We start from the raw sequence: 17,551 nt of genomic DNA, 5'->3' as shown, positions 1-17,551 counted from the left end.
ATGGATTAGAGACTTAAATGTTAGACCTAATACCATAAAAACCCTAGAGGAAAACCTAGGTAGTACCATACAGGACATAGGCATGGGCAAAGACTTCATGTCTAAAACACCAAAAGCAATGGCAGCAAAAGCCAAAATTGACAAATGGGATCTAATTAAACTAAGAGCTTCTGCACAGCAAAAGAAACTACCATCAGAGTGAACAGGCAACCTACAGAATGGGAGAAAATTTTTGCAATCTACTCATCTGACAAAGGGCTAATATTTAAATCTTAAATAGAAGACAATCTGTTATTTACAGTTTCTGTGTCAAATTGCTTACCCACAAGGCATTACCTTCAGAGGGACACCTGAACTTTTTGTAAACAATTAAAATTAACAACTTTAATTAGCATTTTGATGTATCTCCCTTTGGTGAAACCTACTAGAGAAATGATACGATCAAACATATTCTGCAAAAGTAATCCCAAACAGTGGCACAATTCTTGCCAAAATGTGAGATGAAATCAATGGTAACTTTAACTTGATTTTCTATAATGTTATCCAGTAACAAATGCTCATTTTAAAAATGCACAGAATTTTGATGCCCCAGAATAGATACATTTATCCAAACATAGTGGCAGTCAGGACACAAATTAGTAAAGTAATTCAGAGTTTAAAACCTATTTATGCCTACTGTTTCATTATTGGAACTCTAAGCACGTGGGAGTTATTTATATCCTACTGCTTAAGGCCATTGCCAAAGTCTGATTGCAAACATTCAAAAAATTGCAACCTCAGACATAAATGGGTTAAACCTCCATTTAGTAATGGTAAAATACTTTATGTGATCAAAGTAAATCACACTGGGGTCAACCATATGCTTAATAATGAAGCATTTTAAAATCATGGTTCACTTACTAACGTAAATTTTGGATAACTTGGTAAAAACAAGAGTTAACATAAAAACGATTATACCAAACTTGTGAAAACTAGAAAATGTCTGTGAATTTTTATGTCATTATAATACACACCCTAATGAAGACTAATGTTTATTTGTAGTTTCAATCTATCAATGCTATGAACCAAATAATTGGCAAGAATACTTAGCTGCAGTACATACTAGTGGGAAAAACACTTAGGCACATTTCTGACTTGACTAGTCTCTCTATCCACAAGATTGAAAACCAGTTCTTTAAAGTTATTTTAGTTGGCAACCAATCCTCTATTTAACACAATACCTTTCCACCTGCATCAATAATTAGGTGTGGCTACTTTGTCACAGCTTGTCTGTTTAGAGAAACTATCAAAATTATCCATATAAATATTTACACAAATATGCACTTCTAATATGTGCCTACATTTATTTATTTTTAAAGTTTCTCTATATCTAGGTTAAAGTAAAAACAAAATGAGTGAAGTTGGCACATAATTTTTAAAGGTGTGAAATATTTTAATTGGTAATTTCTAATATTCAGGTTCAACTTCAAAAAAAGTTTAAGCATTATTACATTTAACGACTTCCTGAAGCATATATGTCTCTACTTAAGAGCTTAAGTGGCTCAACTCCTGGGAAGTCCTCAATGTTTAAATCCTCCTTTGAATTCACTGTAATACTTGCAATCTGCCATAGTAGTTTATTATTTAATATTATATACAGCTTAAGCTGGGTATAAATGAACACTATAAGCATGTTATAGAATTATGGGGTGGGGCATCTTTTCCAAATTCCAAAGCATTCCCTCTGTTCTGAGCTGAGTTCATAAAAGCTGGAGCTGTAAATTATGTCTATTTTTAGAACTATATGAAAGGAAACACATTAAACTCTTAACATAGTTACCTCAGGAAGATTAGAGGAAACACTTTTACTTTACCTACTTCTATACTGTGATACATATATGTCAAAGTGATTAAAGAACTTAAGATTTTAAACTTTTTCAAGTTTTGAAAAAAATTGAAATAGTATTTCTTGATTTATACTATAAAACAGTATTTGATCTACAAAGTAGAAAGGACAGTATAAATTTTAGGATAGAAAACCTTTTTTAAAAAGTGTCTACACAATGTTGCTAAGCTATTTATATTTTGAACTCGTAACTACCAAACTTCCATGTCTCCTCAAATTACGGCAATTATTTGATATCTTCCCCTAATTTAAAGTTGGCATTTGAACAAGTGGGTTTCTGATTTTGGGAATCCAAGTTGTCATGACACAGAATCACTGTTTTTGCATGCAGAAGACATGTAAGGTACTACAGCCCAGTTGAGCTGCTGCCAAAGACAGAATAAAGAGGCTTGGCATCTCTCATATACTTGACACCTAAAGGGCACAGAGGCTCTAAAATTCCTAGTCCCTGTAGGCACACTCTCAGTCTAGACAACCTGATTTCTCACACTTTAAAAATGCATCACGACACCCTATTGTTATCATTTCATCCACACAGCTTCGGCTAGTGACAGAAGAACCTGTTCTTTAAGTGCATTTCAATGGGTTAAAGCTCCCACTCCAAGATTCCATGAAAACAATGTAACACTTGAAAAGAACTACGAGGCGCTATGCTGAACTCTACTTGTGTCTTCAATGCTTTGTGTGGTTCCCTCTAAATTCTCACGGAGCTACCTGAGATCTTTCACAAAAAAAATTTAAAATCTGTAAACTATTTAAATTATATTGAACTAACTGTATTCTTTATGGATTTCTACTTTTGTATGGCAATATGGATCACCTGTGAGTTTTTGAAACCTATTTAGAAAAGCTAGAAATGCTTTGGAGAAAGACGTCACTATTGCCTTTTACAAATTTCTCATTTTACTGGTAAAATAGAGATAAATAATTTATAAATAATAATTCAAAAAACGAAATCACATAGGTATGAAAAGCCTTCAAGCTGGCACCTGAAGAACCTCAAGACTCACCAATTAATAATTATCTATAAATTCCAATAAAACAAGCTACTCCATAAGTAATATACACAGATTTATTGAATTTTAAAACTTTTAATTGTTGAATAGTTGGGTCAAGTATGAAACCTATGTTTCCATTATTAATGTCATTATCCTAATAAAGTTTCAGAAATACAACCTTATGTACAATATGCTATTTTAATAAATGATAACTAATAAGTCAATAATTCACAGATTAAGGGCATTCAAGTCAAAATTTGCTAATGGAAAGATGCATGTTATAATTCCAAAGTTCATTCTTTCAATACTATATCTTCAACAATTTTAAATTTTGGAGGAGATGATAGCTGACCCGCCATTTCACAAGTCTACATAAATGAAGAGGAATTTAAAAAATCACTATGAATGTACCAGTATATGTATATGAACTTTATTCTTTCAAATACCAATTTCCATGATAAAATATTAGTTTTCCATATTAAAATTGTATGATTCGGTTATCAACTGTCTCCATTTATCTTCTGTGAATTCAACTTTTTTTTTCTTTAACAAAGGAAGCAGGGAACAAGCAATGGGAAGTTGGTGTCAAAATGCAGAAAAACCTCCCAGCAAGCTTCTTGCAACCACCCAGGATTTAGAGTCTTGCTGGCCGCTCTCTTTTCAATACCAGAATTTCACACATTTCAATGACTATTATGACTTCAAAGAATCAAATTTTCATCATTGTCCATCATCTGCCGGTTGATTTGTATAAAGGAGTTCTTCTGCATGCACTCCAAACAAAAGCCTCCTTACTTTTGTGGCTATATATCAAGTTTAAAAGTTTTGTTTGTGACAGTTGTGTCTTTGGTAAATTAGGGTAACACTGAAGGAGTGCAGCTGCTCTGCAGGAACCTCCTTTTTGGCACCATTTCACTTAAATAAAAACTGAATAATTAGCTTCTGCCTTTATTAAACCACAAAAATGCCACTGGCCTTAGTAATTACTTCCGGTTGCCCCACCCACTTAACCTTAACAGTTTACACTTGTCATAAAGAGAAATAAATGTAAGGTTTTTGCACTTTGGGATGCATTTTTGCTAGATCTCTCAGTACACCCAGAAAATCCAAAATTTTTACCATGCTTTTCCTAGTAAGTTCATTAAACTGCATGTTAGTATGAATTAATGCTGAAAAGTTTTAGTAGAGTACATACTGAAACATTAAAAATACTGCTTATAGAAACTTGTTCTATTGCAGACTATTAGTTATTTACAGCTAAAACTAATCTAAATTTGATGCCTGAATTTATATTCTATTTCAACCATGAAAGATGTTAAAAGAAAAACAAGTCTTTGGCCTGTAATAAAAACTTTCTTTCAAGTAACCTACAGATACTTAAAGTAAGAAACTCATTAAAGGTCTCATAAATAAGGACATTTTACAAAATAAATTTTATAGTTTAAAAAATATAAAGAGTTGGCAGATAGCATTATCATATCTATTTACTTACTGTGGAAGAACCTGAACACTTCTAAAAACTTAGGGGCCATAAGGATTCAGATATAATAAAAAATATAAAAATAAATTTGAGTTGTGCCAGTAGAACCAACTTTTGTTTGTTTGTTAAAGTAAGAAATTGATGTTGGAGTCCAACCAGGCAATGAATTAAGTGTTGGAATGTGACATCTGTTATATTTTGCATACTGGGCAAAATTATCATCGAGCCAAAAGTGTAGTTTAAATGAAATGCTGTGGATAATATGATAGAAATAGTTCATGCAAATGATGCTACTGATCATACAAGGAGTAAAAAACTAATAATTAGAGACATGTTTTTCAATCTCAAACTATTTTTACCATTCCTAGATCCTTCTGAGCAGGAAAGCCCTGGCTAAAAGCAAAGGGCTGAGTCAAAACTGGGTTGGAATCCCAGTTCTCAACTTTGGGCAAATTAATAGACCTCTCCTTTTTCATCACGTATAAAATCAGTTTGCTATGCCAAAATGAGTACTAAATAACAGATGTGAAGTGCTTACCTTCAACAACAAAAAGAATGTTTCTCATTTATTCAACGTATTTTCAGAACCTACTACATATTAGACACCGAACACAATCAGCAACAGTGAAAACAGGATCTCTGTCCTCAAGAAAATAACAATTAAACATTTTTTAAAGGACATTCTCTGTCCAACCACACCAGCTCTCAGGGAAGTTTGTAATAAAGATCCCGGTCTTTAAGGGGATTCTGTCATCTCAACCTTAGCTGCTTGGTTAGTCACTTAGTTAATGTCACAGGTTAATGTGTGCGTGATTACAGGCATGCCACGTTTCATGGGAAACTGGAGATCCATAACCACTATAACAACAAAGGTCTTTTCTTTCTTTTTGCTTATCTTTGGAAAGGGTTGTCTCCTCCCAATTTCATGTTAAAATTTGATCCCCAATGTTGGAAGTGTGGCCTAATGGGAGGTGTTTTGATCATTGGAGCAGATACCTCATGAATGGTCTGGTGCTGTCCTTGTGGTAATGGGTGAGTTCTTGCTCTATTAGTTTCTGCAAGAGTTCCTCCAAGAGCTGGTTGTTTAGAAGAGCCTGACATATTACTTCTCTCTCTCTTGCCTCCTCTATCACCATGTGATCTCTGCACAAGCCGGTTCACCTTCACCTTCTGCCATGAGTAGAATCAGCCTGAAGTCTTCATCAGAAGCAGATGCCGGCACCATGCTTCTTGCACAGCCTACAGAACCATGAACCAAATATACTTCTTTTCTTTATAAATTACCCAGTCTCAGGTATTCCTTTAGAGCAACACAAATAGACTAAGATACTGCCCACACTGGCTCCTTCCTCTTCCTTCTGGACCTTTTTTTCCATTTTCTTCTGCTCCCCTTTCCTCCTCCTGATCTTCCATAAAGTAACTTTGAATCTTGATATTTTCCCCTTCAAGTTCCTACTTTGCCATCCTTCTGTCTACCCCTGCCAGACTCCCTCTCTTTCCACTCCAGCCCCTCAGTAATTTGAACTTCAAGTACCCCTACTCTCCAGGGATTCAAGGTATCCCAAAAGCAACCATGTAAGGCTGAGAAGAGGAAAAAAAAAAAAAACTATCTGAAAACAGAAATGGATGTTTTGTTCACTTAGATGAACTTTGGGGAAAGACAACTGCTAGATGTTTCCTCAGTCACTCACTCACCTAAAAATTTCATCCACAGCCTCTGTAAGAAAAATCTTTGATAATAGGCAAAAATACGTTACAAAACTCCTCCTTGGAAAAAACTTACATTCTTTTTCTGTGCCTTTGAGATGTAAATTTCCTACCTGTCTTCTCTTGAACTCAATAGTTATCTTTTAGAAATACAAACTTCAGGGAGACAACTGTTACCAAAAGAAAAAAAGAGACAGGAAGAAGCAAGTTTAAACATAAGTTTAACTATTTAGTTTCTTTGCTTCTATGATATTTTTGATAATTGCCTGATTTTTCAACAAGAAAAATAAAATGATGCTTAGCTTTGTTTAATGTCTCAAGAAGTTGTCATGAGCAGTTTGAGTATAATTGTTGAGCACAAGTAAGTTAAATAAATATAACTGGAGTAAAATTTGTAAGTGAACTTTTCAATAATAACATTTTATACAAGACGTCAACTTAAAAAGAGGTTCCAAAATCTTTTTGGTAACTTGCAACCTTAAAGTTATACTTAAGTAAGATTAAGTTACAGATATTCATTAAACGTCTAGGTCATTTCTTAGTAAAATAAAATGGTGAAACATTAATTGCTGAACATAAATTTGAATTTATATACTTTTGGCATATTGCTTTTATACACTATAGAGTATCTAAACATATTTGGTCTGTTAATAAAAATGAGAAATTGTACTATAAGGAAGCATGTTTCTAGAAATCATAATATTAATCTACAGAATATTACTACATGACAGTTCACAATTGTTAAGTATTAATATTCTAATATATATATAGTTTAAGTTACAAATTTAGAAGGGTGAAGAGAAACAACTTTTATACAAAAAAATATGCAATAAAGGATGTATTTTTTGGTAAGAGAAGTTCTAAGGCATGAGGATATATTTTCCATTATGGGAAAAGAGAGTAAATTAATTCCGTGCTAAAGTAAAATGAGTAGTTTGCCAGAATAAGAGAAAAAAGCAGGAAGAAAAAGCAGTTGGATATTTGTTTCAAGACTAAAAAAGGCTTATGGAAAAGGAATCTTGGGGAAAAAAAATCTTATCTCATGTGGTCAAAGATGGCTGAGATTGAATGAATTCATTTACATAGTTTTATTAAAATTAGCTATAGCTATAGTATTAATAGTACACTGATGCAAAACTAGAAATTAGGTTTTCTCTGTTAAAATGACAAATTTTCCTGGAGTACTGGTTTAAGAAAGTGAAGAATTTTCTTTATCTGTTAAGTAACTGGCCAAATAAACAAAGATTTTGTGTTTTATCAAGATAATTTTTTTTTAACTTTTATTTTAGATTCAGGAATACAAGTGCAAGTTTGTTATATCGGTAAACTCATATCATGGGAGTCTGGTGGACAATTATTTCATCACCCAGGTACTAAGCATAGTACCTAATAGTTATTTTTTTCTAGTCCTCTACCTTCTCCCACCCTCCTACCTCAAGTAGGCCCCAGTGTCTGTTGTTCCCTCTTTGTGTCCATTTGTTCTCATTATTTAGCTCCACATATTTATAACTATGTAGTTTTCTGTATTTGCCTCTAAAATCTTTTGTAACTGGTGATGTTTCACAGTGCCCTATGGGCCTATTTAATCAAATGCTTTAAACTTTTTGACATTTTTTTACTTCTTAAAGTAAAATTCTTATTTTTATACAATATAGTTACTTGCACAAGTTCAGGAAGAATCTGTTCTTGTAACAGGAAATTGTGTATTTACTGCTTATATTACCAAAGCTTTGACTAGAATGTCTTTTAAACCTCTAATTTTGGAACTTTCCAGAGGGTCCCTGGAAAGTCTCAAAGGATTTGTCTCTCAACCTGTTGGAGATATTAATTAGGCTTATTTGATATATTAAATTATATGGGAAGCACTGTTAAATAATAAGTGATGTTCAGACTTCTCAAAATTATTATCTATGTTATTAATGAGCGTTCCATAAATTATTTGACATTTCAAAAATTCTGATATGTTCTGGTGTAATGCTATCGGTCATAATTCTGGCTAGTATGTTAACATTTTGTATACCAAAAAACTGCCAAACTTCCTTGCCAACTGCATCATTATGATAATGAACAGTCATCAGACTTTTAACCATGGCCATTTTAAGTCTTCTGTCATTCATAAGACAGTTACTATATATTTTGATCCTTTTCTGAAAGTGTTTGCAGTGAGCTGTAGTTTAAATTGCCTCATCTTCAAGAGGATTAATGAAAAAGACTGACAAGTACTCTAGAACACAGATTTCTGGTAACTTTAAGATTATACCATTGGACTGCATAAGAATTTCCAGAACTCGAATGAAGAAACTAATGGGTTCGTGAAACTGCTCATCAAGATGAAGCAGAACAAGAACTAATTACATGAAGGTGAATGAACTAATGAGGATAATAGTTTGTTTGTCTGAAACATTGCGGGTCTTTAATGTTTTGTTTTCCAGATTTAAGGAAATTCGTTTTTCTTTTCTTTTAAGCTATCTATATAGCTTACAGCAATTTAGTAAAGTATACTTTTATAAACAAAAATTGAAAAAATTCTCTCCCTGCATAATCCTTCTAGAATCCGGGAACTATTAGCAAGTATTCTTATTTTTATATCATAGTTACTTGCACAAGTTCAGGAAGAATCTGTTCTTGTAACAGGAAATTGTGTATTTACTGCTTATATTACCAAGACTTTGACTAGAATGTCTTATTTTCAAATACAACCAAATAACTTTAAGAAGCTAAGTTTGACTTTATGGAGCCAATAAAAACCCTTTATGGGTTAAAAAACTGGCCTGGTAACTAGAATACATGGTTGTATGGTTGCCTTACAGCTAGGTGAGTAAGGAATGCCACTTCTTGGAAGGCCCAGGAACCTCAGGATATTTGGGGTCCTCAAAGAGGAATTCACCTAATCTCTAGGAATGCAAAGTCTTATGAAGAGTCCTTGGCTTGGCCTTCTAGTCTCGAGAGGCTTTTACAAATTCAATTTGAGACTCCTCATGAAAAGTTCCAACAAAACAGACTTAAAAAGAGCCTATGCTGCACACAATGTAAATAATCAGGCTAAGTATATTAGTCTGTTCCCACATTGCTATACAGAAATACCTGAAACTGGGTATTTTATAAAGAAAAGAGGTTTAATTGGCTCACAGTTTAGCCAGCTGTACAAGAAGCATGGCTGGGGAGGCCTCAGAGAGCTTTTACTTTTCACTGCAAAGCCAGAGCAGGCATCTTCATGTGGCTGGAGTAGAAGGAAAAGAGAAGAGGGCAGATGCTACATACTTTTAAAAAACCAGATCTCATGATAACTAATTTACTTACTATCACTAGAACAGCACAGACGGGATGGTGCTAACCTGTTCAAGAAGAACCACCACGATGATCCAATTACCTCCCAACAGGCTCTACCTCCAGTGTCGGGGATTATATCTCCACACGAGATTTGGTAGGAACACAGATCCAAACCATATCACTAAGTTTAGTATGATTAAACTTATTTTGCAAACAAATTAGTCTTAGTTTGATTATCTTTGATAAAAATGAGGATGACTGTAGAAAGAAAAATTATGTTTTAGAAGAAAACTACAGTGCACTTATTAGATCTTAGCACATTGTTTTTGAAGTTTTGTTACTTACCTACAAACTGGAATGAATCCTAAATTCTTCTGGTTTCTTCTAATATCTACCTACAGTTGTCCAAACTAATATTTCTAGTTTTCTCTCAACCTTTGACTTGCAATTACTGAAATTAAAAGTTCCTTTTTCCTGAAGTCTTATAAACTGAGGCTGGATAAATTGATAGAAACTTCAGAGAAATCACAACAACTCATGTGTAGACAACGTTTATGACATTCAAACTGCAAACCAGGAAAATCTATCAGACTGCCACTGCCTGTAAAACTTTGTTTTTTTAAAAAATCTGTTAGCTGGATACAGTGACATGCGTCTGTAATACCAGCTCCTAGGGAGGCTGAAGTGGGAGGACTGCTTGAAGCCAGAAGTTTGAAAGCAGCTGGGGAGACCCCATCTCTTTAAAAAATAAATAGTAAGTAAAACATTTGTTATGCTTTTTTCTTGTTAATCTGTCTTTTGTTACAGTAGTGTCAGTCATAAACTTTGCAATGGGTATTCAAAAGATTTTCCCCCTAATAGTAGTATATGATTTGACATATGACATAACCAAATCAAGTCTACTAAGGAAGTATTTTATGATGAATGCAATTTTAGAAAAATGATGTAAAAATACAATTTTTCCCCCAAATAAGAAAAATCTATTGGAACACCTTTTTGCATTTTTATAAGGAAAACTTAAAAATCTTAGTTTTCTAAGTTCAAACTTTGGAACAACTGAAATTGTTGAAAAATATGCTTAACAAATAAACCAAGGATCAATGCCTCGATGAAAACCAGTATGTTTAACAGAAGCATTTTGAAAATTATTAAATATATTTTTTAATACAATTACAAAAATGTAACATTTGATAATTTCAACTTTTTAGCAGCTAAATGGATTTGCTTTTTAACCCAATACTTCAGGAATTTTTTTTTAATTTTTACTTATTTATTTATTTTGAGAAAGGATCTCACTCCATCACCCAGGCTAGGATGCAGTGGCATGATCATGGCTTACTGCAGCCTTGAGTTTCTGGGCTCAGGTGATCCTACCACCTCAGCCTCCTGAGTAGCTAAGACTATAGGCCACATGCCACCATGCCTGGCAAATTTTTTGTATTTTTTTTTTGTAGAGACGGGGTTTCACTATGTTGCTAGGCTGGTCTTGAACTCTAGCAATCCACCTCCTGCTGAGTAGCTGGGATTACAGGCATGAGCCACCATGTCTGGATGGATTTTTTGGTTGATTGGTTGGTTGATTATTTATTTATTTATTTGACAGAGTTTTTGCTCTGTTGCCCAGTCTGGAGTGCAATGGCGTGATCTCAGCTCACTGTAACCTCTGCCTCCTGGGTTCAAGCAATTCTTCCACCTCAGCCTTCCAAGTAGCTGCAATTACAGGCGCCCGCCACCTCGCCTGGCTAATTTTTGTATTTTCAGTAGAGATGGGGTTTCACCATGTTGGCCGGGCTAGTCTCGAACTCTTGACCTCAAGGTGATCTACTTGCCTTGGCCTCCCAAAGTGCTAGGATTACAGGCATGAGTCACCACACCTGGCCGGATTTTTCAGATTTTTAAATCATCAAGTCATGTACCTATTTTAGGATACCTGGCAGCTTTTCAGAAGCTATAATAAAAGGTGGGGTGGGGGGGAAGTCTGGTCATTAGGTACCTGGAGCTTATATAACATTACCTTTTGCAAAGAACCAATCTAAACCAGATAAGATGGAATATGTCTGTAATCCCAGCTACTTGGAAGGCTGAGGCAAATCAACTGTTTGAGCACAGGAAATTGTAGATCAGCCTGGGCAATAAAGCAGGACCCACAGGGAAGGAAAAAGGTAAGAGCAACAGGAAGGAGGGGGAAGGGAAGGAAAAGAAAGGGAAGCCAAGAAAGAACAGAACAGAACGGAACCAATCTATTATTTCTTAATTAAATAATACTCTTCATCTCCTGGTAATAAATTAAAAAGACTAAAGAACATATAGCATACATTAAGAATTATGAAAACAAAAGGTATGGCAGTAAACAACTAAAGATGAAATAATTCTTAAATAAACAAACATCAGGACAAAGGGCCAGAACATAAATTTCCTAAAATCAAGCAATGGTTTAAGCAATAAAGGAACTTAATTATATCTGAAAAGGACATTGGAAATAAGAGAAAATAATGGATTGAAAACTGGATGCTTATGATTTAATAATGAAATATTCATGAGGCAATGATGTGCAAGTCAAACTAGATTGCAAGAAGGCATATTTAAAAAGTGTAAGGGGATTCCTTGTCAATTTAGCATAAGAATAAAAAACTATGCAACAGAAGTTTCCTTTCTGTTGTTAAGAACTGGTCCTAGCTCAGTTGCCTGAATATACTATTAAAACCAGGGAAGCACTAAGTAAGCAAATATACACAAACCTTAAACATTATATTATAATGCAAGAATATACATGTGCATTCTTTTAATAATCTGATTTGGGCCATGCCTTTTGAGTATAGGTCCATTTATCAGAATCCCAAGTGTTGTTTTTTCCATAAACCATCAAGAAAATACGCCATCTACAATTTATAGTTTTGGTTTTGTAAATGTGAAGTGAGAATATAAAAATGTTTGTGAAATAATCTGAGTCCAAAATCTGTCTAGAATTTAATGATTTCCTTTTACACCACACACAATCCTTTTACTCGACATACTTTGACAGGAATTATTAGTATGGGGGAGACAAAATATCTTTTCTTCTACCCATCTTAGGTTCATGGTTGAGAGTCCCAAAACAGAAGACAGTTTAACAAGAGAAAAGCTTACAAATTTATTTAATATAAGTTTTATGTGACACGTAAGGCTTCATACGGAAATGAAGACCCAAAAAAGAGTTAAACCTGTGTGTTTTTATGGGTAGGCTAGATGAAGAGTGTTTTTATGGGTAGGCTAGAAGTAGTCAGAAATATGATACGACAAAGGGGGTGTGATCTAATGGTAACATACTGCAGAAACTTAGCAAAGCTTTTTGTTCAGATTCTTCTCTGTGATCCTTTATCTTCCTCAACATATAGGTAAGGCACCTCTCACAAAAAGGTTGTATAACCTGCTTCAGGGAAAGGTTAAAAAAAATCCTTCATTTTACAACCTACCTCATAAGAGACAGGGAGCAGGGAAGGTCAGAATGACCTTTTGCTTCTGCTTTCTTCATAAAATATTCAATATGCCACGTCGCCATATTGTGGGGTTGCAAGTCTTGAATACTATCATTAGAAATTCACCTTTATCGTCTTCTCAAAGTATTCAACAGAACTGTAACAGAAAGGACTCTCTTGTCCTCATATAAGCAGACTGTAGCACTCAATTACATTATGAATTACAATGTCAAGTATAACTGGCAGAGACAGGTATGGAAGTAAGCTCGCTGAGTCTTGAGAAAGCATACGACTCAATGACAGAGCTGAAGTTTGGCAATATACTAAAATGAAGCCTTAATTAAGCTATATATGTAGTATGTCAAGGGTGTTAGTAGGTATATTTTATAAAGAATTGAGAATATCAGTAACTGAGTACATTTTTAAAGGTTGGTTTAAAAAGTAAAGATTTATTAACAAAGCCATTGTTGCAAAAGAACTGTCACAGTGTAGTAGATGGATCCTGCTGCAATCCATAATGGTATCAGGCTACCACTCTTGCCTTTTACAAACTATAAAACTAGGAAAGTTGCTGGGTGCCGGTGGTTCACGCCTGTAATCCCAGCACTTTGGGAGGCCGAGACAGGTGGATCACGAGGTCAGGAGATCGAGACCATCCCATCCTGGCTAACACTGTGAAACCCCATATCTACTAAAAATATAAAAAATTAGCCGGGCACGGTGGCGGGCGCCTGTAGTCCCAGCTACTCGAGAGGCTGAGGCAGGAGAACGGTGTGAACCCGGGAGGCGGAGCTTGCAGTGAGCCGAGATAGCGCCACTGCACTCCAGCCTGGGCGACAGAGCGAGACTCCGTCTCAAAAAAAAAAAATAAAAAAAAATAAAAATTAAAAAAAAAAAAAACTAGGAAAGTTATTTTAAGCAACTATTTTCAGATATTGGACAACCTGATGACAGAAAGCACAGCACTGTGATCTCTGAAAGAAGGAAAACTCAAGATGTAGTACTATAATTGTCTCAGCTTTATGCATGGGGGCACATTTCAGACTATGGTACAGAGAAGTAAATCCCAAGCAGAACAAAGCAATCTCACAGAGCAGAAAAGGTAGGGATTGGCATTCAGACATGCTGAGTCAAATGACATTTCTGAGGCAGAGTTCTGAAGAGGAGTTAAGCAAAACAGGAGTTTCAGAAATCTGCACAGTCTTTGTCTACAATGAGAGTCTGTGAAGTAGGACAAGCAATGAGAAGTTCTAACAAGTCAGAGTGAAGATTTTGCTGAACACTCTGGGCATTAAATTGATACACAAGAAAGGTAAAACATAAGAAGCAGAGCAACTCTATGACCGCCCATGCAATGCTTAATATCAATCACTAAAAGGATTAAGCTGATCAGCAGTAGTAGACTGCTGAAACAAAACTAAACGCTGTATAAAGGAAGACAATAAAATCTAGGCTCCCAGTAACAAAGCAATCAGAACATCAATTACACACTTAAAAAATCATTAAATGTATTTTCTGGCAAGCTGGCCAAATAGGAACTGCTCTGGTCTGTGGCTCCCAGCGAGATGGGCGCAGAAGACAGGTGATTTCTGCAGTTCTAACTGAAGTACCTGGTTCATCTCACTGGGACTGGTTGGACAGTGGGTGCAGCCCATGGAGGGCAAGCCAAAGCAGGACGGGGCATTGCCCTACCAGGGAAGCACAAGGGGTCGGGAATTTCCCTTTCCTAGCTAGGGGAAGCCATGACAGACTGTACCTGGAGGAACAGTACACTGCAGCCCACATACTGTGCTTTTTTCCATAGTCTTTGCAACTGGCAGACCAGGAGATTCCCTTCGGTGCCTGGCTTGGTGGGTCCCATGCCCACGGAGCCCATCAAAGCTAAGATCCATTGGCTTGAAATTCTCATGGCTAGCATAGTAGTCTGAGATCAACCTGGGATGCTGAAGCTTGGTGGTGGGAGTGGAGTCCGCCATTGCTGAGGCTTGAATAGGCAGTTTTATGCTTACAGTGTAAACAACGCCACTGGGAAGTTCGAACTGGGAGGACCCCACCACAGCTCAGCAAGGCAGACTGCCTCTCTAGATTTCACCTTTGTGGGCAAGGCATCGCTGAACAAAAGACAGCAGTCCCAGTCAGGGACTTATAGATAAATCCCCAATCCCCCTGGGACAGAGCACCTGGGGGAAGGGACAGCTGTGGGCAGCTTCAGCAGACTTAAACATCCCTGCCTCACAGCTCTGAAGAGAGCAGTGGTTCTCCTAGCACAGTGTTCAAGTTCTGATAATGGACAGACTGCCTCCTCAAGTGGGTCCCTGACCGCCATGCAGCCTGACTGGGAGACACCTCCCAGTAGGGGCCGACAGACACCTCATGGAGGAGAGCTCCGGCTGGCATCTGGTGGGTGCCTCACTGGGACAAAGTTTCTAGAGGAAGGATCAGGTGGCAATATTTGCTGCTCTGCAGCATCCGCTGGTGATACCCAGGCAAACAGGGTCTAGAGTGGACCTCCAGCAAACTCCAACTGATCTGCTGCTGAGGGGCCTGTTAAAAGGAAAACTAACAAACAGAAAGGAATATCATCAACATCAACAAAAACAACGTCCACACCAAAACCCCATCCATAGGTCACCAACATCAAAGACTAAAGGTAGATAAAACCACAAAGATGGGGAGAAACCAGTGCAGAAAGGCTCAAAAACCAGAACGCCTCTTCTCCTCCAAAGGTTCACAACTCCTCACTAGCAAGAAAACAAAATGGGACAGAGAATGAGTTTGACAACAGAAGTGGGCTTTAGAAGGTGGGTAGTAACAAACTCCTCCGAGCTAAAGGAGCATGTTCTAACCCAACACAAGGAAGCTAAGAACCTTGGAAAAAGATTAGATGAATGGCTAACTAGAATAACCAGTGTAGAGAAGAATATACATGACGTGATGGAACTGAAAAATGCAGCAGGAGAACTTCAGGAAGCATACACAAGCTTCAGTAGCTGAATCTATCAAGCTGAAGAAAGGATATCAGTGACTGAAGATCAAATTAATGAAATAAAGCGAGAAGACATGATTAGAGAAAAAAGAATGAAAAGAAACGAACAAAGCCTCCAAGAAATATGGGACTATGCGAAAAGACCAAATATACATTTAATTGGTGTACCTGAAAGTGACAGGGAGAATGGAACCAAGTTGGAAAACACTCTTTAGGATATTATCCAGAAGTTCCCCAACCTAGCAAGGTAGGCCAACATTCAAATTGAGGAAATACAGAGACCACCAAAAAGAGACTCCTCGAGAAGAGCGACCCCAAGACACATAATTGTCAGATTCACCAAGGTGGAAATGAAGGAAAAAATGTTAAGGGCAGCCAGAGAGAAAGGTCGAGTTAACCACAAAGGGAAGCCCATCAGACTAACAGCAGATTTCTTGGCAGAAACTCTACAAGCCAGAAGAGAGTGGGGACCAATATTCAACATTTTTAAAGAAAACAATTTTCAACCCAGAATTTCATATCCAGCCAAAACAAGTTTCGTAAGTGATGGAGAAATAAAATCCTTTACAGACAAGCAAATGCTGAGAGACTTTGTCACCACCAGGCCTGCCTTACAAGAGCTCCTGAAGGAAGCACTAAACATGGAAAGGAACAACTGGTACCAGCCACTGCAAAAACATGCCAGATTGTAAAGACCATCAATGCTATGAAGAAACTGCATCAACTAACAGGCAAAATAACCAGCTAGCATCATAATGATAGGATCAAATTCACACATAACAATATTAACCTTAAATGTAAATGGGCTAAATGTGCCAATTAAAAGACACAGGCTGGTAAATTGGATAGAGTCAAGACCCATTTGTGTGCTGTATTCAGGAGGCCCATCTCACATGCAAAGACATGCATCGGCTCAAAACAAAGGGATGAGAAAAGAAGATATACCAAGCGAATGGAAAGCAACAAACAAACAAACAAAAACAACAACCAGGTGTTGCAATCCTAGTCTCTGATAAAACAGACTTTAAACCAACAAAGATCAAAAAAAGACAAAGAAGGGCATTACATAATGGTAAAGGGAGATCAATTCAACAAGAAGAGCTAACTCTCCTAAATGTGCATGCACCCAATACAGGAGCACCCAGATTCACAAAGCAAGTTCTTAGAGACCTACAAAGAGACTTAGACTCCCACACAATAATAATGGAAGACTTTAACACCCCACTGTCAATACTAGACACATCAGCGAGACAGAAAATTAAGAAGGATATCCAGGACTTGAACTCAGTTCTGGACCAAGCAGACCTAATAGACATCTACAGAACTCTCCACTCCAAATCAACAGAATATACATTCTTCTCAGCACCACATCGTACTTATTTTAAAACTGACCACATAATTAGAAGTAAAACACTCCGCAGCAAATGTAAAAGAACAGAAATCACAACAAACCGTCTCTCAAACCACAGTGCAATCAAATAGAACTCAGGATTAAGAAACTCACTCAAAACTGCACAGCTACATGGAAACTGAACAACTTGCTCCTGAATGACTACTGGGTAAATAATAAAATGAAGGCAGAAATACAGATGTTCTTTGAAACCAATGAGAACAAAGACACGATGGACCAGAATCTCTGGGACACATTTAAAGCAATGTGTAGAGAGAAATTTATAGCACTAAATGCCCACAAGAGAAAGCAGGAAAGATCTAAAATTGACACCCTAACATCACAATTACAAGAACTAGAGAAGCAAGAGCAAATAAATT

At 36.4% G+C, this 17,551-nt stretch overlaps 1 protein-coding gene across 16 annotated transcripts in view; it reads right to left on the bottom strand.

The window, feature by feature from the left end:
- NDUFS4 (NADH:ubiquinone oxidoreductase subunit S4) overlaps positions 1-17,551 on the bottom strand; it is a 116,358-nt gene that overhangs the window by 32,518 nt on the left and 66,289 nt on the right. For 2 of the 16 annotated variants that reach the window (XM_065546257.2, XM_073993439.1), the window contains 2 exons: positions 9,200-9,290; positions 5,361-5,602 (listed from right to left, as the gene is read on the bottom strand). The exons of 6 other annotated variants lie outside the window; for them this stretch is intronic. In XM_065546257.2, the coding sequence (XP_065402329.1) occupies positions 5,493-5,602; positions 9,200-9,290 (201 nt within the window). In that variant the 3' untranslated portion in view covers positions 5,361-5,492. Of the gene's footprint in view, positions 1-5,359; positions 9,291-17,551 lie in introns of those variants that run through there. 8 more of the 16 variants (XM_073993437.1, XM_073993440.1, XM_065546251.2 and 5 more) reach the window with 6 other exon arrangements.

Source organism: Macaca fascicularis, chromosome 6, assembly GCF_037993035.2.
Source record: "Macaca fascicularis isolate 582-1 chromosome 6, T2T-MFA8v1.1".
NCBI classification, from domain to species: domain Eukaryota; kingdom Metazoa; phylum Chordata; class Mammalia; order Primates; family Cercopithecidae; genus Macaca; species Macaca fascicularis.
This window is presented reverse-complemented; position numbering and strand designations above follow the sequence as displayed.